The 21,223-nt window shown below is 56.0% G+C and overlaps 1 protein-coding gene across 3 annotated transcripts in view; it reads left to right on the top strand.

Moving 5' to 3' along the window:
• ZNF609 (zinc finger protein 609) overlaps positions 1–21,223 on the top strand; it is a 59,783-nt gene that overhangs the window by 30,692 nt on the left and 7,868 nt on the right. For all 3 annotated transcript variants that reach the window (XM_082060575.1, XM_082060573.1, XM_082060574.1), the window contains exon 3: positions 15,422–15,647. In XM_082060575.1, coding sequence (XP_081916701.1) covers positions 15,422–15,647 — 226 coding nt within the window. The remainder of the gene's footprint in view (positions 1–15,421; positions 15,648–21,223) is intronic.

Consider the following 21,223-nt stretch of genomic DNA (forward strand, 5'->3'; position numbering starts at 1 on the left):
AGGGCAGAGCAGAGGGGCAGGAGAACCTCTCTGACCTACTGACCACCCCCTTCTAACCCACCCCAGGTCCCATTGGCTTCCTGGCCACAAGGGCCCAGTGCTGGCTCATGGTCACCCTGCTGTCCCCAGGACCCCCATGTCCCTTTACCCTACACTGCTCTCTAATAGGTCGTTCCCCAACCTGGGGTTGTTCCTGCTCACTGGATTTTGAAGCCACCAGCAGGTTTGCTGACAAGTAAGAGGCTGTGGCCACCAGCTTTGCATGGCTCCATGCTCAATGGGTCCCCAGTGCTGAGCTTTGGGGTGTCTCAGCCTGTCCTGTCTATCACAGGGAGCCGTGGGGGATGAATCCCCTGATCTCAGCACAAGCTTTTCAATGCATCAGAAGCCGTTTTCCATCCCCGGCTGAACTGCAGCAGGAATCGCTCAGTGGGGAACACAGTCAAGCCCTGAGCTTTGCAAGTGCTGGCAGTCCCTGACACTCACTAAACAGAGCAAGAAATTGCTGTAGCGCTGTATTCCAACAGCAGGAGCAGAGGCGAGCGGAGCTGCCGGCCCGGCAGGGACATCGCTGCTCTCTGTGCCGTCCTGGAGCGGCAGCGTCGCCGGGCTGGGCTGCCAGACGCCATGAAGAGGAGGGTTAGGTGAGAAGGCTGCAAACCAGCTGCTGAGCAATTCCCATGGATGCTTTCCTCCTTGTTCTGCATTCCTTTTTTTCCAGCTGGGGATCAGACCGGCAGCTCCTGCTTGTTTTCCCCGTCCTTGAAGGTTGTTGCACCAGCTGTCAGTGCTGCTGGATTCGGGCTTTTCCTTAAGCGTCTGCTCCACATGGCTAAAGACGCAGCAGAGCCGGTCACGGCTCCTGGCGCTTGGTTGCTGGTTTTCATCCATGATGCGTTTCTGGCATCCCAGCGGCTCTGCTTTCCAGGTGGCGTTTGGGGAGCTGCGATCTCTGGGATCGAGCCGTGGAGGCTTTGAAGGACGACATCCCGCAGGGATGAGCTTTGCTGCGCTGGGTGGGATGGGTCGGGGTGACAATGGGGACCAGACAGCACTTTGGGTGGGAGCTGCGGTGCCTTTGCAGAGCGGACAGGCTCCGTCTCTACTCCCTGCATGTCCTTGACGATAGTTATTGTCTGACGCGTGGTTTTGCCATGGCTTGTGGCTCTTGGGAAGCATGCAGGAGGGTTTGCTCATGTGGAAGGGTCAGAGACCACCATTTGGGGCTAAGAGATGACTTTGGGGCTTAAAGCACAAAGAAAACCAGGTAAACGGTCTGGGTATGGCACAAGAGATGCTCTGGGAGCGGGATGCAGCGGGTGAGGCCGCTGCAGCTGCGCCGGTAAATAGTGCCTCTGTCCTTAGGGAACGAGTCAATCGTTTCCCCTCGCTCGCTGCATCCCTCTCTCTCTCCCGGTGCCCTGTTCCTCCTCCTCCTCCCTGCTGTTAATTGCTTAGCGATTGCTGATGCAATTAAAACCGAGATGTGTCTGCAGTCTCTGCGCTCGCTTCCCTCCTCCGAGGTTCCTGTGCCTGCCTGTGAGGAGGAGGAGGGAGCTGCTGGCCGGGGAGAGCAGCGCCGGTCCCCGCGCTGGCTGGGCTGTCCCCACGCTGGCTGGGCTGTCCCCGCGCTGGCTGGGCTGTCCCCGCGCTGGCTGGGCTGTCCCCACGCTGGCTGGGCTGTCCCCGCACTGGCTGGGCTGTCCCCGCGCTGGCTGGGCTGTCCCTGCAGCGTTGGACCATGTGGACCCTGGGGATGGGGAAGCCAAGGGTGGAGCCGGGATGTCTCTCCCAGCCCAAGAAGGTGGCTGATTGACTCCCACTGCTCCCAAGGATGGGAACAGGCTCCAACAGAGCTTCTTGCAGCTGATGTGTGACAGCAAACATGGTTTTTCCTTTGCTTGGGGACGTGGTTTGGTTTGCAAGAGTGACGGTCCATGTGTCAGCTTGATCAAGCTGCCCAGGTTGAGGAAGAACTGTGTGGGGGAAGCAAGAGGTGGGATTGGTTTCTTTAGGTGGTCTCCATGTTCCAGAACATCCTTGTGCTCTCACAGCCTTGGTACAGCTGTGAAATGCTGGACCTGAGACCCCAAGCTGGGCCTGGTCCCCAGGAGGACTTAATGGCACTGGGTGTCCCAGTATGGCCGTATCCCAATGGAAAAGCTGGTAGCGTTGGCTGGGCCGAGGCAGGACTTGTGGAGAAGGGTGGGTGAGCGGTTGGGCTTTAGTAGAAGGAGCTCATCTGCATCTGTATCTCCAGTTCTGGAGCAGTGTCCCACAGCCTTCAGTTGATGTCTACACAAGGTCTGCATGGGTCAGTGCCGCCCCACACCTGCCACGCACTTCACAGGGTCACAGAGTGTCAGGGATGGAAGGGCCCTGGAAAGCTCATCCAGGTCAATCCCCCCATGGAGCAGGAACACCCAGATGAGGTTACACAGGAAGGTGTCCAGGCGGGTTGGAATGTCTGCACAGAAGGAGACTCCACAACCCCCCTGGGCAGCCTGGGCCAGGCTCTGCCACCCTCACCCCAACAAGTTGCTTCTCAGATTTCAGTGGAACCTCCTGTGTTCCAGTTTGCACCCATTGCCCCTTGTTCTATCATTGGTTGTCACCAGAAGAGCCTGGCTCCATCCTCCTGACACTCCCCCTTTCCATCTTGATCCCCATGAATGAGTCCCCCCTCAGTGTCCTCTTGTCCAGCTCCAGAGCCCCAGCTCCCTCAGCCTTTCCTCACACGGGAGATGCTCCACTCCCTGCAGCATCTTGGTGGCTGCGCTGGACTCTCTCCAGCAGTTCCCTGTCCTGCTGGAACTGAGGGGCCACAGCTGGACACAATATTCCAGGTGTGGTCTCACCATGTCTCCTGCCTCTGTCCCACAGCTGCCGGGCCGGGGGGGCGATCACGGATGGGTAGAATGTCTCGAGCTGGATGACTGATGGGTTGCGGTCTCTTGGCTGTCAAGGGAAGAAGAGTGAGGGCCATGGACCACGGGCGATGCTCAGCTGAGGGGACAGGCCCCAGGCTCAGTGATCCCCAAGGACAGCAGCTGGTGCGGGGGCCAGAGAGGGCATAGGAGACATTTGCTCGGATCTGGTGGGAAGGAAGGTCACTGATATCATGGAGAAAGGCTTTTTTCTTCTACTAGAATCCTGTTGGGGCGTCACCTTGGCTTTTTGCATCCTTATTTGCGTTCCTCTGGTTACTGTTACCTTATTCAGGGGTGTTCTTCAGCCCCACTTCTCCATGGTGTCTGTGGTGATGTTCCTCCACGAGAAGGGAGGAATTTCTCAGCGTTTCACCAAGGTTTAACTCTTTTATCCTGTTGAATCCCTCCCTGTCCCCGTCCTTTCCTGGTCCCATGCAGCTTTGCTAAGGCTTCCATCCCTGCGGTCGTCACCCTTCTTTTCTGCAGCAGTGTCCTTCAGATGCAGTGATTTGTCTTTATTCTCCATGGCCAAGAAGCATCGCTGGGATCTGACATATCGACTGTGCCCATGTGTGTTTGATCCCTCCTGGAGCCTCGTGGCTTCTCCAAACTGCTGGGCCTTGCTACCTAACTCCTTTTTTGCCCCCGTGCCTATTCTTTCTTGGTTGGGTTGACCAAGGACCGTGTCCTCGAGTTGTGCCGCTGGGCTGTGTTGTGTTGGGGAAGCTCCTTGGTTGGCCCCACATGAGCTATGGGATGTTTTTTCAGGGACGTGTCTGCCATAGAGAAGAGCTTGGTGACATTCACACAGGTGTTGGGGTGACTTGTGACTCCCTTGTGTCATTCCAAACAGGACCCACGTTCTTTACCACAGGAGAGCTCAGTGGTCCCTCTCGGACCCGGGGAATGGGGGATTTTTAATGACAGGTGTCCAAATTCAGGGCTGAAGTTCCAACAAAGCCTGATACATGGCAGGGAGCCTTGAGTGTGACATCCTTGCCGCTAATATTCCCGTATTTATTATTATTATGCTGTTTTTCATGACATCAGGTTTGCTCTGCCTTAGCTGGTTGTTGATTTGAAGAATCAATGAAATTTCAACAGCACAGGGAATGAAATCGGTGAAGATCTGGGCTTGCTTACGGTGGGTCTATTTCTAGCTTTGCTTTATTTTAGGGATGCCAGCTGAAAATCCAGCGTGTTGGTTGGATATAACCTTGGCCTTCAGCCCTGACCCATGTGCCCGCCAGCCCTGGCATCACGATTTTGCACATGTACGTGCGAAATAAGGCGCTGCCGGGTGGAAAAGGCGCAGCGGCTGCTGGTGGTTTTGCCCCGGCGGTGGCGTTTGCTGCCTCATTTCAAACCGCGCTTTGTTTTGTGGCGAAGGGGAATGATTTCTCTTTGGCTGGAATTGAGTGACCTGCGCGTATCCCTGCGTGCAGGCTGAGGAACGTGGGGTTACCGGCTAAAAACCTTCCCGGAGTTAGTTGGGCTGGAAGAAAGCTGCAGCCGCATCTGTCCTCTGCACTTGCCCTGCTCGGCTGTCGGCACAAACTGAGACCTCTGGGCACCGCGGCCCAGGTGTGTCTGACATCTGGGGCACCGGCTCGATACCGTCATGCTCGAGGCGTTAAAAATGGGTTCGGATGCGGCAACTCCGAGCAAAGCTGTGGTGGTCAATCCCGGAGGGTGCAAACCAGACTTGTGCTGGAGGACAGTTCATCGTGGCCTTTCTGCGTGTAAAAGGGGCCGATAAGATGGGACAGACTTTTGAGCAGAGCCTGTGGTGATAGGACAAGGGGTGATGGTTTTAAACTAAAGGAGGGAGATTCAGGCTGGACATGAGGAAGGAACTGTTGGCCCTGAGGGTGGTGAGAGCCTGGCCCAGGTTGCCCAGAGAGGTGGTGGATGAACCATCCCTGAGACATCCCAGGCCAGGCTGGACGGGGCTCTGAGCAACCTGAGCTGGTGAAGATGTCCCTGTCATGGCAGGGGGGAACTTGCTGGGGAGGTCCCTTCAATCCAAACTGTTCTGTGAATGTGTGATTGGCAAAGCCTGGCTTGGGGTAGGATGTTCCCCTCAAGCTCACCCTCCTCTGGGCAGCTGCCTTTGATCAGACCAGAGGCACCAAGAGGCATTTGAGCTGAAGAAGAGAGAGCTGCTTTTCATCTCTGAGGCTGAAATGGCAATCCAGAGCGATGGGAGGTGATGGGAGCCTCTGCAAAGCCCGTTCCTCCTCCCCTTGCGAGATTTAGGGGCAATATGGACACATTCCGTGCTTCTTTGGGGTTGGTGGGTGCATCTGGGCTTAGAGAGACAGCAGCTTGATTTCAATAATTAAAAAAACCCAAATGGGCTTGAAAAACTTCTTATTTAAACCGCTGTGTCCTGCGGGCACCGATGGCTGCGTGTTCGCGCACAAGTCGTCGCTTGAGGGACTGCGCAGAGAACAATAGGAGTGTTGGCTTATGCTGCTTTAAAAATAGCATCTTTGACCAAACTGGCTGGAAAGCTGGGATTTGGGGGGTTGGGGGGGACAGTTTTGGGTGCTGAGGAGAACCCAAGGAGCGATGCTGGAAGCTGCTTCTCATGGGCGTCCCGAAAGGGCAGCGCCACGCTTGTCCCCGCTCTGGTGCCACCTTGTCCTGGTGCCACCCTCCTGCTCACCCACATCCTCATGTATCATGTGCCTGGGCTTATTTCTTGTTCGTTTGCTCCCCTGCCGTCGTCTCCCGTCAGACCGAGCTGGCTTTGTGTCTGGAAACCACCAGGATTTCTCCTGGCGACCTGAGCAAAACCTACAAAGAACCGATGAGAGCCAAGCGGGCGGCTTCCAAAACGTGCAGCCTGCAAGCGCTGGGACGTGAAAATCATACCAAAATAGGTCTTTAATATTAAATAGATGGGAGGAAGATGTCTCCTCTTGCCTGGGGGATAAATAGATCTGAAACTCCTCCTAGACTTTGCTGCTTATTGTATCTGAAATATGTGTGTCTTGCCCTGGAATTGAGCCTCTCCGTCAGGGTTTGCTTCTTTTGGGTTTGCTTCTTTTCCCCCGAATCCACACCTGGGTGCACCCTGCACACAGGGGACTGAGATGCGATGCTTCTCGGTGTCCCACCAAGGCTGCGATCCCCCGGCGTCCTCGAAATGCTGCTCCCCCGGTGCTACATCTCATCCCGGAGCTGTGCAGGTGGCTCAGGAGATGCAGAGACCTCCTGTCGTCTCCTTCCCACCACCCACATTTCTAGGTCCGAGCACCAAGCGCACACGTTGACTTCTTATGCCTTGGAGATGAGTCCGCGTGACCTTCAGGACCAAATGTTGGTTGGCACAGGCTGTTTGGTTTCTTGCACAGAAGCGCTTAGAAAATTGCTTCAGCTCGTCTACTGCTATTTGTGGGTAGAGTGATGTGATGAGAGAAGGATCTTTTTTCCTACCCTGCCGAAATTTGGCCAGCCTGAGGTTTGCTGGTGCCTTGGCTGAAGCTGGGCAGGTCCGGAACGGCTGGATGTTGGACATCACCCTGTACAATTCCTCTCTCCTTTTGGTGTTTTCATCCATTTGCAGATTCCGACTGTGTCCCTGTGTAGCTGTGGCTGAACCACGTTATCCACATTTAGCTCTTTTCATCTCCCCTTCCAAACCAATCCCTTCAGCTTCTTTGTTGGTTTTGTTCCTCTTCTCTGAACTTCCTCCAGTTTCTCTCTGTCCTTTTTGGTCATGAGTTGTCCAGAATATACTGTGTCCCAGCTGAATGGGGGTTGAGACACGCAAGGATGGTTCGATGTAGAAGTGACTGAGCAAAGTCCCCATTTGCTGCTCCTGGCTCTGCCTCCGGGTCTCTTTTGCAAACTGGTCTCACCACATTAGCACCTGGTTTCCCAGTGGCTACAGAATATAGGACAAGCGTAGCTGAGCCAGCTTGGTGACACCGCTTTAGCATCTCTGCACTTAGAGGGACCCCCAGGCCATGTTGCGTGGACAAAGACCACAAAGGCAGGTTTAGATTGAACATTTTTAATGAGGCGGGTGGTGAGACGCTGGAAGAGGTTGCCCAGAGAATCTGTGGATGCCCCATCACTGCAAGTGTTCAGGGTCGGGTTGGACGGGGCTCTGAGCAACCTGAGCTGGTGAAGATGTCCCTGCCCATGGCAGGGGTTGGACTAGGTGGTCTTTGAAGATCCCTTCAACTCAAACCATTCAGTGATGCTAAGATGGCATCTTGGAGCTGATACCCTTGTAAATCATTGGAATGACCACCTTGGGGTAGCGCTTGGCTGATTTATCGATGTCCATAACTCCGTATCCCCCCTGCACAGTGACTCCGGGGTTACGGTGACCTGTGGGCTGGATTTGTCCCGTCTCACCTGGGAAGGGGTGACCAGCGCAGTTGCTGTGGATACTGGGATGGATGGGGAGAAGGGTGGTCCCTGGACCACAGAACCCTGGATGGGGCAGGTCTGAGCCCAGCTCGTTTTCCTGGTGAGTCTCGGATCCATCTCCTCCCCTCTGAATTTACTGGAGTTCAGTTTTATACTGGAATCGTCAGTAAATCCTGAGCTGTGTCTCCTCTGCTTGACTTACATGTACTGCAGCTTTCCAAAGATAAGAACACTGTGCCTGGACGGGCATCATTAATTAATTAAATCACTTAATTATTAATGCTCTGAGTTGGCATGCTGGTGCGTGCGCTTGCCCTGGTGTGAATTGCTGGGAGCCCAGCAGCTGCTGGGGCTTGGAGCTTTAGACCTGCAAGGCTGAGATGGAGAAAAATTGGGGGAAAAAATGAATCATAGAATCATAGAACAGTTTGTGTTGAAGGGACCTTCCCAGCTCCCCCACTTCCCCCCTGCCATGAGCTTCACCAGCTCAGGTTGCTCAGAGCCCCGTCCAGCCTGGCCTGGGATGTCTCCGGGGATGGTTCATCCACCACCTCTCTGCCCAACCTGGGCCAGGCTCTCACCACCCTCAGGGCCAACAATTCCTTCCCCATGTCCAGCCTGAATCTCCCTCCTTTAGTTTAAAACCATCACCCCTTGTCCTATCACAACAGACCCTGCTCAAAAGTCTGTCCCCATCTTTCTTATCAGCCCCTTTTAAGCACTGAAAGGCCACACTGAGGTCTCCTGGAGCTTCTCTTCTCCAGCTGAACACCCCAGCTCTCTCAGCCTGTCCCCAGCAGAGCTGTTCCAGCCTCGCATCATTTCTGGGGCTCCTCTGGCCCCTCTCCAGCAGGTCCATGTGTGTCCTGTCCAATCTCTCACCCCAGCACCCCAAGTCCTTCTCCTGGGGCTGCCCTCCATCCCTGTATCCCAGCCTGGAGTGACACCAGGGCTGCCCCGACCGGGTGCAGGACCTTGCACTTGGCCCACTTGGTGCATGAGAACCTCAGGAGGTTCTCATGCACGCACTTCTGGAGCTTGTCCATGTCCCTCTGGATGGATCCCGTCCCTCAGGTGTGTCACCTGCCCCACTCAGCTTGGTGTCACCCACAAACCTGCTGAGGGTGCACTCGATCCCACTGTCCATGTCGTTGATGAAGATGTTAAACAGCACTGGTCCCAGTATGGACCCCCGAGGGACACCACTTACCACTGGTGTCCATCCAGACATTGTGCCATTGACCACCACTCTCAGGGTGTGACCATCCAGCCAGTTCCTCATCCACCGAACAGTCCACCCATCAAATCCATACCTCTCCAATTCAGAGAGAAGGATGATGTGGGGAAACGAGTCAAAGGCTTTACAGAAGTCCAGATAGGTGACATCCATAGCCCTTCCTTTGTACACTGAGGTAGTTAATCCTTTGTAGGCCACTCCTCAGCACCTCCAGAAACCTGTTTTCAGTCTCTTTCCTAGTGCCCAGCAGGTGGGGAGAACCGTGTTTTTGTGACCTCTTTGAGGCTGGTGGAGGAGTTGGGGACTCTGCAAGAAGGGTCTGGCCCAGGGTGTTTGTACAGGGACCTCTAACTGTGGTGGAACCTGCTGGCTGGGGCTCGTGCTGGCGTGTTCCTGGCATGGGCATGGTCCTTCAGGTGGATTTTGTGTAGCTGGTGATGGTCAGTGAGTTCTTAGCAGTGACTGGAGCTGCATCCCGCTGCGGTGAGCGGTTCCTGAAGGGCCTGTCGGTTTTATGTCCTTCTTCCAGGAGATGGATTCACCAAGGTGTGCATGAAACCTTTGGTGTTGCTCCTTTGCCTGCTCTGATGTGCTGGTCAAAGAGTGCTGGTATTGATGGTGGCCATCTGAGCGCTGCTGGGATTTGGGCTTGAATTTCATGTGGTCCAAGTCAGAAAATGTGTCTGTTTGCTATCATCATGGCTTGGCTCCTCTTGCTTCTGGTCTTTCCTATGTGAACATCTAGTGGGAACAGAGCAGAAGGCGAAGGCGGGGGCGGCTGGTTGAGAGCAGCTGGTGGAGCCTGTTGTAGGTGGACACTGTGAGCTGGGGGTGTTTGGGGGGCTTGAAGAGCTGTTATCTTCAAGAAGGCTGGGCAGAGGGCTGGGACCTTGCTGGGCAGCCAGTCCCAGGGACGAGATGGTGGCCTCCAGCCCTGCAAGCAAAGAGATGTGGCTGAAGGGGGACACTGGAGATCTAGGCTGCACTGGTGGTTGAGAAGGTCCCCAAGAAAGGGGCTTGCTGTGTCTCCTGTGGTGTGGAAGGATCCTTTTTCTGCTTGAGTAGGGTCACCTGGTTATATTGTTGAGTTTGGGAGCAAGAAAAGAAATAAGAGCAAGACTTTGCCACGTGGTGGTTCTTCCATTTAGCATCCTGGCTTGAAGGCCACGTGGCTGGTGGTGCAGGGGATGCTGGAGACAGGGCAGCAATCTAAGAACCCAACCATACGTTGGCCACATTGACAGGACAGCACTGCCAGCGGCGAGGATGACTCTGGTGACCGGGAGCGGCCCCTGCACGGCAGCAGAGGGGCTGAGAAAGGGCCAAAGGTTGGCTTGGCCAACACAAGGCGTGCTTGGAGATGTCTGTCCTCAGCTGGGGATCAATCCACAGAGGTCCCAGCTTGGGCTTCTTCTTTCCTGTGTCTCTCGCTCACATCAGCTGTCCCCTTTCATCGCTGCTCTTCGCTACCTCCCTCCTGCCGGAGACACCTTTTTTTTCCCCTTCCTAGAGCAGATCTGATAGTCTCCTAAGTGGTTGGAGCAGGTGACTTGGTGCCAGCACGTCTGCCTTGGATGCTATTCCTGGCTTTATTGAAGACGCGGTAACATGCAAGACTGTGGCTCTGCCGCGTCTGCCTCCCCTTGATCTCGAAACGCTGCGAGCACCGAGATAAGACTCGTCGTGTTGGAGCAGGGATTTGATTCCCCTCTGTGCCGGAGAGCGGCGGCCCGGGGACAAAAAGCTGCTGGTTGGAGGTCGTGCTGGGTGACATTTGAATTTCTCCAGCAGCCTGGCTGGGGTTGATATGCATCCGACTGACTGGATCGCCCGGCAGCAGCATTTGGATCATTTTTTTGTCACTGATTTGAGAGGAGGTTGTTACGGGATGAGCCGTCGCATCCTGATATACCTGTTATCCCAGCTGGCTCTGTTGGCAGTGGTTCTGGTGACGGGACCTCGAGCTTGGTGCAGAAGTCTTCATGCAGGCTTGGGTTTTTGTGGCGTGCTCATCTGTGGCCAGGGTGGACTTCCCTGGCCAGGTTCTCCCCAAAATACCCAGATAAAGGTGAGTCTGGGTGTGAAAAGCATATGCCGTGGTGCGCTGGCCCTTTGGCCACCATCTGCTGACTGAGAAACCCAATGTCCTCCCTGAGCATGTTCCCGTGGTCCGGAGAAATAACTTCATTTCTTTAAGCTGGCGTTTTTCCAGGGAAGGGAAACTTGCTTCTAAAACAGATTTGCTTTTTGACATCTTCATGTGAGCAACCTCAACCTCCAGCTAGCATGAGAGAAGCAACAGTGTTGGGATCGGTGTCCCGCACCACACTCTCCGCTCCATCCTTGGGCCCGACGCTTGCGCCACCAGTAGTTCCTGGCATGTGGGGTTCTGCTGGAAGCTCTTGGTGGTGGCTTCCTTGCCAAGGTCAAGAGAAATCTTCTGAAGCTTCCTCCGTGCTGCCTGGGGTCATGTCAGGATGTTGTCACTGGGGGACGTGACCCCCAGCTTTGCACCCAGAGCTGGTCTGTTGGAGCTTATTGAGCAATGCTTGCAAGTAAATACAAGATTGAATCGTAGGCGTGGTGGGCACCAGTGTCAACATGGGATTTGTCTTCAGGTTCTCCATACCCAGCTTTGGCAGTCAGATTGGAGAAGTCTTCAGTTCCTCTTTGAAATCCCTGCCGAGGTCACTGGCAGTGGATGAGAGGTAACTCGGGTGCTGCGGTTTTGACGTTTGGAGAAGTCCACCACATATATCCGCCAACTGGATGGATCTGCTCCCAGGTTATCTGTGAGCTATCCCAGCTCACGTTCCCAGGTCCTGCTCTGAAAATCCAAAGCTGTTGGGGATGTGGTGACCGAGCAGGACAAGAGTGCCGACATGAAAGCTCCCAAACGTTGGGCTGACGTGGGAAGTGGTGGCTGTGGCCTTGAGCGACGCTCCTGAGATGGAGCACTTCTGGTCCGGGTTTTGTCCCCTGGCACACGGCAGCCAAGAGTTTGTCACCACTAATGAGGCTCCTCCTTGGCGTTTGTTGTCTATCTGCATTTGGAGAGCTTTAAACTAGATTGGGGGATGGGGTTGTAGCTGGGCTTGCACCAGCGGGGGAACGCTCTGGAATTGATGAAGACCAGGAGGCCTCCCGGCCCCTGAGGTGAAATCGGTGTGCTCAGCTCGCTCCCTGAAATGCCTGCACACCAATGCACAGCATGGGGAACAAGCAGGAGGAGTCAGAAGCCTGTGTTCGGGCAGGAGATTATGATCTGGTGGCAATTCCCGAGACACGGTGGGACAGCTTGCATGACTGGAATGTGGTCATGGATGGCTGTGTCCTCCTCAGGAAAGACAGGCCAGCCAGGCGTGGTGCTGGAGTTGCTCTCTATGTGAGAGAATTGAGTACTGTCCAGGGGCGGGTGCGGAGAGAGCTGAGAGTCTGTGGGTGAGAATTAAGGGGCAGGCTGGCAGGGGTGATACTATTGTGGGTGTCTGTTACAGGCCACCAGATCAGGGTGAGGTGGTTGATGAGGCCTCTGCAGACAGCTGAGAGCAGCCGCACAGTCACAGGCCCTGGTTGTGGTGGGGGATTTTAACTACCCTGATATTTGCTGGAAGGACGACTCAGCCAGACACAATCCAGGAGGTTCCTCCAGTGCCTTGGATGAGCCAACTAGAAGAGGAGCTGCTGGAGCTCATCCTCACTAACAGGGAGGATCTGGTTGAAGCGGTAAACGTTGAGGGCTGCCTTGGCCTCTCAGTTCCAGCAGGACAGGGAACTGCTGGAGAGAGTCCAGCGCAGCCACCAAGATGCTGGAGGGAGTGGAGCATCTCCCGTGTGAGGAAAGGCTGAGGGAGCTGGGGCTCTGGAGCTGGACAAGAGGACACTGAGGGGGGACTCATTCCTGGGGATCAAGATGGAAAGGGGGAGTGTCAGGAGGATGGAGCCAGGCTCTTCTGGTGACAACCAGTGACAGGACAAGGGGCAATGGGTGCAAACTGGAACACAGGAGGTTCCACTGAAATCTGAGAAGAAACTTGTTGGGGGTGAGGGTGTCAGAGCCTGGCCCAGGCTGCCCAGGGGGGTTGTGGAGTCTCCTTCTGTGCAGACATTCCAACCCGCCTGGACACCTTCCTGTGTAACCTCATCTGGGTGTTCCTGCTCCATGGGGGGATTGCACTGGATGAGCTTTCCAGGGCCCTTCCAGCCCCTGACATTCTGGGATTTGCAGGAGTTGAAGGACCTTTTAGATGAGGAAAACCTCGTTCACATGGAGACGTGCTGGTAGCCCAGCGCCATCTCAGTGCATCAGTGGTCCCACACTGACCACGGCCAGATCCTCGCTGACCAAGGGCTGCAGCTCGGTGGGCACCCTGTCCCACCTGCTTGTTCCCTTGTAGATACACCACAAATATCTCAGCTAATTCCTCTCCTCTGTGTTTTTGGCGTCCCTGTTGGATTGCTCAAAAATGCACTTCTCTTGCCTGCTTGGCTTTGATTATCAGGAGCAAACCAAAATACTCATAAATATGAGCAAGTGGTTTAGGGGTTGGCATCAAAATCAATGTGGTGTTTTTATTTTCGTTGTGCCCTCTCCTCTGTTTCCCGGTAGCCGGTTGCTGCTGTGAATTGCCCTTAATGGCACCTGGTGCTAACGAAGCCACTCTGAGACAGCCAGAGCTGCTTTGTGCTCATCTCCCCACACTGCCCTTCACCTGGGACCGCGCCCCAGGGCTGTGACGAGGGGGAGGTTTTAATTACCCCCCAGACACACTCTCCCGGATGGTGCCATTGCCCCGCGCTCTCTCTGCTTTGCCTTTTCCCCATTGAGCAGTTGGCTTCGTTCCACTTGTGTCCTCGGCAGTGGCGAGAGCATGTTCCCCGTGCTGGAAAAGCCTCGGCGGGGAACACAAAGGGCTTTCATCGGGGCGGGCGCGGGGAAGCCTCTCCCCCACCGACTGCTGCGGAGGGGCTGCTGCAAATACATCAGCTCCCTCCGGCAGCCCCTGCGTTTGCACTCGCCGGCGTTTAATCTTAGAGCCTACCCGGCAAGGAAAGAGGAATCAATTGTCCGTTCTGCAACGGGGATTTAGGACCCAGCAGCATTAAGTGGTTTTCTCGGGGTGGCGTGTCGGAGCTGGATGCTGGAGGGTGCAGGGCTTGATTTGGGGACCGGAGAGCTCCGGCTGCATCCCCGCTCGCCGGAGGAGATGCAAAAGCCGCTGCTTGAGGGTACAGTTGCTGCCCGGTGGCCCCAGTGCCAGCGTGTCCCTCGGCTACTGGCCCAGCTGAGGGAACCGGAACTCCAGCCGGTGCATCTCCTTGCTCGGTAAAGCCGGAGGATGAAAAGCTGTGGCACCGGAGATAAGACACACGCCAGGGGGGTGAATTCAGGGGCTGATCCATCTGCTTCTTCCTCCAGCCCGGCTTTGGGCATTTATCACGTGTCCCAGCGAGGCGGCTCCGTTCTGCCCTTGCAGACCCACGCTGGGTCTTTTTATTTTGCCGCCCTGTCCCCCCACGGCTGCTGAACGGGCCGTGTTTGCTCCAGCACGGGGTGAAATACGAAATCCCATCAAACCGCCTTGCTTATTAGAGAGATCTCAGCCAGCTGCTTATTATGCACCATGGCGTAATGCAGATTACGAATGTGACCGAGTGATAATTAGCAGAGCTGGAACTGTAATTAAACACTCCTGTGCTGCGCTGTGGTTTCTGTCGCAGAGTGGAAGGAAGCTGAACGGTTTCAACGGTTTCGGAGATGGGGGAGCAGGGAGGGAGCTGGGCTCTGCTCCCTAATAACAAGAGATGGGACGAGAGGAAACGGCCTCAAGTTGCACCAGGGGAGGCTGAGGTTGGATCTGGGAACAATTTCTTCCCCAAAGGGCTGTGGGGCGTTGGAACAGGCTGCTCAGGGCAGTGCTGGAGTCACCATCCCTGGAGGGTTGGACAGACAGACATGAGGTTCTCAGGACATGGGGCAGGGACAGGGGTGGGTTATGGTTGGACTTGATGATCTTGAGGGTCAATTCCAACCAAACTGATGTGATGATTCTATAACAGGAAGGTCTCCACTCTCTTTGTCCCTTGGCCAACAGCAAAACTCGCCCATCAGCCATCCTAACACCGCTGGGATCCGCCGGCGTGGCAGAGCAGCCAACCTTGGCTCGTCACCCGCAGGGGGACTTGGCCGTGGTTCCCCTTGGCGCATGGGCTCGTTGGCTTGCCAAGCCCGGTTCTGGCCGGGAGATGTGGTTTCCATGACAAGGAAGGTTCAGCTGGCTCAGCCATCGGCTGGATCCGGCTCTGCAGAGGCTTGCGCAGGGAAGAGGGATGTGATCCCAACATCTGCCTCTTCAGGGGGTCACAGGGAGGATTTGGGAGGAGGAGGAGGTTGGTTTTCATGGGCGCTGGAGGGAGACCGCTACTCGTCTGTCCTGTCCTGCCAGTTGAGCAGAAGCCTGTATATTTTTTTTTCCTTCTAATGAGCCGTCAGGTCCAAAGTCGTGTCTGCGTTAACATCTGAGCAGTAGCCAAAAGGCATCCTGAGCGGGGATGACTACCCAGGGGAAGAGCTTGGCAGAAACTCTTGGAGCAGGAGAGCAGATATCTCCTGCGGAGGGACTCCTGGGTGTGATCTCTGACTACAAAGCTCTTCATGGTTACGTGCGGATGGGCATGGCGGGTGGGAGACACCTCCGAGCTCCTTGTCCTCTGGTGGGTGTGGGACCTGAACCGCCCGCTGGCACAGACCTTGAGGAGCTGGCAGCCCCGGGCTTGATGTTCTCCAGGAATGGAGATGCCTGTCGATACTTGCTCTCCTTCTTGAATTCCTGACAGTGACCGGCATGTTTCTCCTTCCCCACAGATGGAGTCTCCGGTGTCTACGCCTGCGGTGTTGCCCTTGCACCTCCTCGTCCCCGTTGTCAACAATGACATCTCATCGCCTTGCGAGCAGATCATGGTCCGCACCCGCTCGGTGGGAGTGAACACCTGCGACGTGGCCCTGGCCACCGAGCCCGAGTGCCTGGGCCCCTGCGAGCCCGGGACCAGCGTCAACCTGGAGGGCATCGTCTGGCAAGAGACGGAGGATGGTAAGTGTCACCGGAGAGCTTTGTGCTCTGTCACAGTGTCTTTGTGGAGTTATGGCCATCCCTTCCTTCCTGTGTTCCTGCTGTGTCTCTTGTTGGGACATCCTGGACTTGTCTCTGTGTCTGGGTGGTCAGGGCACAGAGGAGCCCTTAATCTGTCCAGCAGAGGGCATGAAGGGCCAAAACTTACAGAATCACAGAATCATTTCAGTTGGATGAGACCCTCAGGATCATCGAGTCCAACTGTAACCCACCCCTGGCACTGCCCCATGTCCTGAGAACCTCATGTCCGTCTGTCCAACCCTCCAGGGCTGGTGACTCCAGCACTGCCCTGGGCAGCCTGTTCCAATGCCCCACAGCACTTTGGGGAAGAAATTGTTCCCAGATCCAACCTCAACCTCCCCTGGTGCAACTTGAGGCCGTTTCCTCTGCTCCTGGCGCTTGTTCCTGGGGAGCAGAGCCTGACCCCCCCTGGCTCCAAGCTCCTTTCAGGCAGTTCAGAGATCAGAAGGTCTCCCCTCAGCTCCTGTTCTCCAGCTGAACCCCCAGGTCCCTCAGCCATCACACTTGTGTCAGCCCAATGTGTTGAGTCGTCCCCTCGCCCCGACCGTGGGTGAAAACCCAAGCCGCGGTTTCTCCACCTTCCTGCAAGAGCAAACTTGTTGTGGCAGTGCCGGAGGAGCGGCCGCGCCAGCCCGCACGGGAACTCGAGGGAGCTGATTCGGTTCTGCTTGGCAACCCGCAGGTCTGTCACAAAAATGCTCAAACCCTGGGAGGCAGCAGAAATCTCCCGCTGGATTAAAAAACCCCAGCGGAGCTTTCAAAATGGACTCGGCGGGAGATCAGGCGCTCGCTTCTCTTGCCAAGCCAATCGAACCTTGATTTTTTTCTATTTTTCCGCCGGAGCTCTTCTCATCCGCGCAGCTTGCTTTGTTTGCCCAGCTCCTTTGATGGGTTTCGTTGCTGTTGGGGCTCTGCCAAGCGGCGTGGGGATGAATAGGTGGCGAGCGCTGGAACCCGGCCGGCCCTCCACCCTCAATGGGACGCCGGAGGTTTCTGCTCCGGGCTCAGCTCCTCAGCCTTGTGCTGGGCTCTGGAAGCAGAAACAGAGCCCAGAAGCTCCAAGGTGAGAACAAGCAGCGGTGGTGGAGACCAACTGATGGTTCACGTCGGCCCTTGACCTCTTGGACATCTGCTGCTGCTCTTCCATTGCTGGTGCACACGTTGGCCTCGACCTCCTGCCCGCCCTTCGTTATCTGACAGAAGCCGAACTGAACCCCACGTTCCCAGGGGTTCCCTTCTCACCCCCCACTTTGGGAGAACAGCAACAGGGCCCAGTTTGCCTTTCCGCTCTCCCTACTGGGAAAACTGGTTTGGAAGCTGCGGTTGGCGCAGGGCTGAGTGCTGCCGTGGCCCTCGATGTGGAGGTGGTGAGCGCCAGAGCTGGGAAAAGCGTCGTGACGTGGGCTGTTTGGGGAGAGAAAAGCACCTGGACTGTGCTGGGGGAGGCTGGGACGGGATTGCTGGGACCTCCAGCTGTGTCACGCTCCTCTGTCCTTGTGTCTTGTTCGGTAGGAACAAACTCATCGGAGCTGATGCAGCCAGGAGAGCTTGGACCTTGTAGGGTTGGTGTTTTTTGGGTGGAAATCAGGAGAATCTGCTCATGGCGGGCAGAGGAGCCCACACGACTGTGCCAGGAGGGATGAACAGGGCACAAAAACATCCTCCCCACAAATCCTGGTTCAGAGGCGGTTCCATGGGGGCGGGTTCTGGTTCTTCTCCCTTTTCTCCCGCTCTCCACTGCGAATCCCCGTGGCCCGTCTCTCTGTCTGTCCGCATCGCCCCACGCTGGTTCGCAGCGTGTCTGCAGTTTCCCACAGCCTGGCTAGTTTTATCTGCGGTAATTTGATGAATTGTGCAAAGGTCCTTCTCCACTGGCTGCTGCTCGGTTGCCACCATTGGGAGTGATGACTTTTCCAGCCAACTGTGCAGAAGACAAATCCCACCGGTGCCTTTGGTCCTTTGTGCTGTGCTGCATGTGTTGCAGCGTTGTGTCTTGCCCTTGAGTGAAAAGTCAGGGTGAAACCATCCCTGTGTCCTTGGCCCCTCTCTCCTGCGTTCCCATTATTAACGGGGCATCGAAGGTGATGTTGGAGGAGATACTGGACCTCCTGGCCAAAGCTGGAGCTTGTGCGATGTGGGGGGCTTCATCGAGCAGCTCCCCCACCTGAAGGATCCGGGTAAGAAAGCTGCACCAAGGGCACGTCTACAAACCCCAACTAGGGGATTCCAGCAGGCGTGAGATCCCCAGGATCTCCAGTGATCCCAGCACCTCCACCAAGAGGGATCCACCTCTCCCCAGCTCCTCGCGATGCTGAGTCCTCGCCGGGCGGCTCTGAGTGACCATGGGACGGATCCTTCCCCACAGCTCGATGGGTCCCAGTGTGTGGATCCCACCTGCTTCCACCAGCTTAACGAGAGCAGCGCTTAATTGCAAGAGGTTGGGTGAAGCAGTTGGGTTGGAAAGCTCTTCCTCACATCAAGATGTTGGGATGTTGGAATCTGCGTTGCTCTGCGCTCACCGGGAAAAGCATATTTAGAATCACAGAGTCATTTTGGTTGGAAAAGACCCTCAAGATCATTGAGTCCAACCACAACCCACCCTGGCACTGCCCCATGTCCTGAGAACCTCATGTCCGTCTGTCCAACCCTCCAGGGATGGTGACTCCAGCACTGCCCTGGGCAGCCTGTTCCAATGCCCCACAGCCTTTTCCATGAAGAATTTTTTCCTAATATCCAATCTGAACCTTTCCTGGTCCAACTTGAGGACATTTGGGCTCGGGCGGTTGCAAAACTTCCCTTCCCGTGGGGCTGGGGTGAGGAAGGCAACATGGTTCTTCAACCAGAGCTCCCTTTTTGTAGAAACTGGTGCTTTTGGGTTGCAAAATCAGGGAGAAAGGCTCCCAAAGCCAAAGCCCAGCGACCTCGGAAGGACACGCTGGAGCTGACCCAGCTGAGATGGGAGCGTGTAGCTCCGAGAGGCCCCACAACGTCCCTCCTGCCTCCGACACCGGCTTTGTCCTCTCCCCTCTCTAAAAAAGCTGCTGGGAGCCTGCGATGGCCGCACGAGCATCACCAAACGTTGCTGGTCAGTCTGTCCTAACGCTCTGCAGGTCGGGGTCTGGTCCTGGTGGCCACGCTGGTGACACCGTCCCTCTGCACAAGGACCAGGTTTGTCGAGACGCCGTCGGTGGGAGCAGCTGTCTCGGCAGTTGCCCTAATTCTGTTCGGTGTGATTTCAGTCTGCGGGAACTATTAGCTGATCTAATTACACCGGAAAGCGGCGCTCCGTTTGCTGCCTCGTTAGCTGCCGGCTGTCCTCCATCCCCCTGCACGGAGCCGGTGTCACCTGGCTCAGAGCACATCACCTCCTCGCCGTTCCTGGCACCGCTCGCAACCAAAAAGCCGCCGGCTGACACGCTGGAAGGTTTTACCGCGACCGTGAGGAAGCCTGACCCCAAATCAGATGGTTTTGTATGTTGAAGGTGCTGCCTCGCCGCTTCCCACAGCCTTCGGTTGTGACCCCGGTTGCTCTGGGGATGATTTAAAAGGGGAGATGTGCCCGGATTGCACCGCTCACGGGGCTTCAGAGGGGCTACACCATCCCCTGACCGCGCTCTCGTCTTCACCGCTGTGTGTCCCCAGACCCGGCCACGGGAGATGAGTTTTTATATGGATTTCTCCTTTGCTTTAATGGCATTTCCCAAAGGGCCGAGCGGCTGTAAATCCCCCCCGAGGTCGCTGAGCCACCGCGCTGCCCCCAAAGCCGCAACAGCCACAGCTGTGAGTGCTGTCGGGTCTAATATCTGCTGGAGGAGAGCTACCGCACCGCTTAGCGCCCTCAGAGCGTTTGTGCAGAGGCTGGTTTAGCACCGGGTGAGTGATGTTCTGCTCCGGACGGGACTGGTGCTGGTGTCCATCTCCTACTGTCTGTAGCTGCCTCGGGCGCCACCAGCTCCTGCTGCAGCTGCCGAGTGCTGCGTTAAAGGGTTTGTTCATGAGGAGGCTCCCGGGCTGCTCTGCCGCACGTTCCTGGGAGCTAAACTGGGTTTGACTCTGGCAATAAATGAAATTAATTTCCCCAAGTCTGTTTTACCGGTGACCGATATCTCTTTGCTGGGCGAGGTGTCCTGCTGTCCCCTACCCGTGGTGTCCTCTGCTCTCCCATCTCATGATGGCCGTGAAACACCTTCGGGTGTTGTGTCCCAAAGCCACTGTGGGTCAGGCCAGGCTTAGCAAGGCTTTACAGTGAGGCTTGAGCATCCCAAAAGCGATGCAGCTGGAGGAGAAATTCATGGAAAGAGGGGCATCCCAAAGCTGGAGCATCCCAAAGGTGATGGAGCGGGAGGAAAATTGCATGGAAGGATGGGTGGCCTAAAGCATCCCGAAGCTGGAGCATCCCAAACGTGATGGAGCTGGAGGAGGAGTTAATGGAAGAAGGATGATGGATTCACACAAAACCAGGTGGGGCTGGAGTTATCCGAGTGGGATTTGTCTTCTGCAAGAGCATCTGCAGCCTCGGGGACGCGAGGACGTCGCCTCCTCCCTGCCCACCCTTGCTCTGCTCATCATCCTGCCACGAGAGGAGGACACGGCGGGTGAAAAAAGCTGCTTAGGATCTATCCCCGGGGTTTAAATTGTCCTGGGTTATTGTTGGAGGATTAGGAGGGGATTTGGGCTGATTGGTTGCAGCGGGTTAAATATAGGCTGGAGCGCGTTGGAGGGCGGGCCGGCTGCGTGCTGCTCGCTTCGCCCTTCGCCTTTCATCTCCCGCCCGCCATCGCAGCGCCGGGGGAAGATAAAATGCCAGCACGTCCTTTCTAATATCTCACGCATCGATCTCCACCTGCGTGGGGGTCCCAGCAGTTGGTTTGGTGCTTGTTTCTACCCGCTGTCACCTCCAGCGTCGTGTCTCGGCCGTGTCCGTGCTAAGGCAGGTCCCCAACGCTTTCCAGAGCACCCAACATTTCCCAGGGAAAAACAGACCTGCGTTTTCCTTCTTTTCCCGAAACAGAGCCACGTTTCGGACCTCGGCTCCATATATTATCCCCCTGAAGGCTGCAGCTGGCTGCTGGCACGGCACACCGTGGGATACGCGCTGAGATTTATCAGCGTGCTTCAGGCACAGCTGCTCCGGGCTCCATCCATCTCCCAGGGCCAGCCGGCCGTATATCTCACCACGCTCATCGCCTCTCGCAAACGAGTTTCCAATCTCTCTGGTTTTACCTTGCTCAGATAAACGTTCTTGGTGCAACAGGCTCCGCTCCCAGTAGTTCTGCGGTAGATCCGAGCGGTTCGCAGCAGAAAGAGGTGTTCCCAGAGCCAAGGGACGCAGTGAAAGGCCCCCAGCTCCGAGGAGAGATGCTGAGGGTCTATGAGCTGTGAGCCAGGCTGCTTCTCTTCTCAAATGGGGGTGAAAAAGCTGAAACCAGGAGTTTTTCTGAACACCCAATGCCTTTGCTCCATGACAGGAGGAGATGTGGCCCCGTGGATGGTTCTGCAGGCTGCGGGGTGTCCTG

Source organism: Streptopelia decaocto (assembly GCF_964273445.1).
Source record: "Streptopelia decaocto genome assembly, chromosome: 9".
NCBI lineage: Eukaryota > Metazoa > Chordata > Aves > Columbiformes > Columbidae > Streptopelia > Streptopelia decaocto.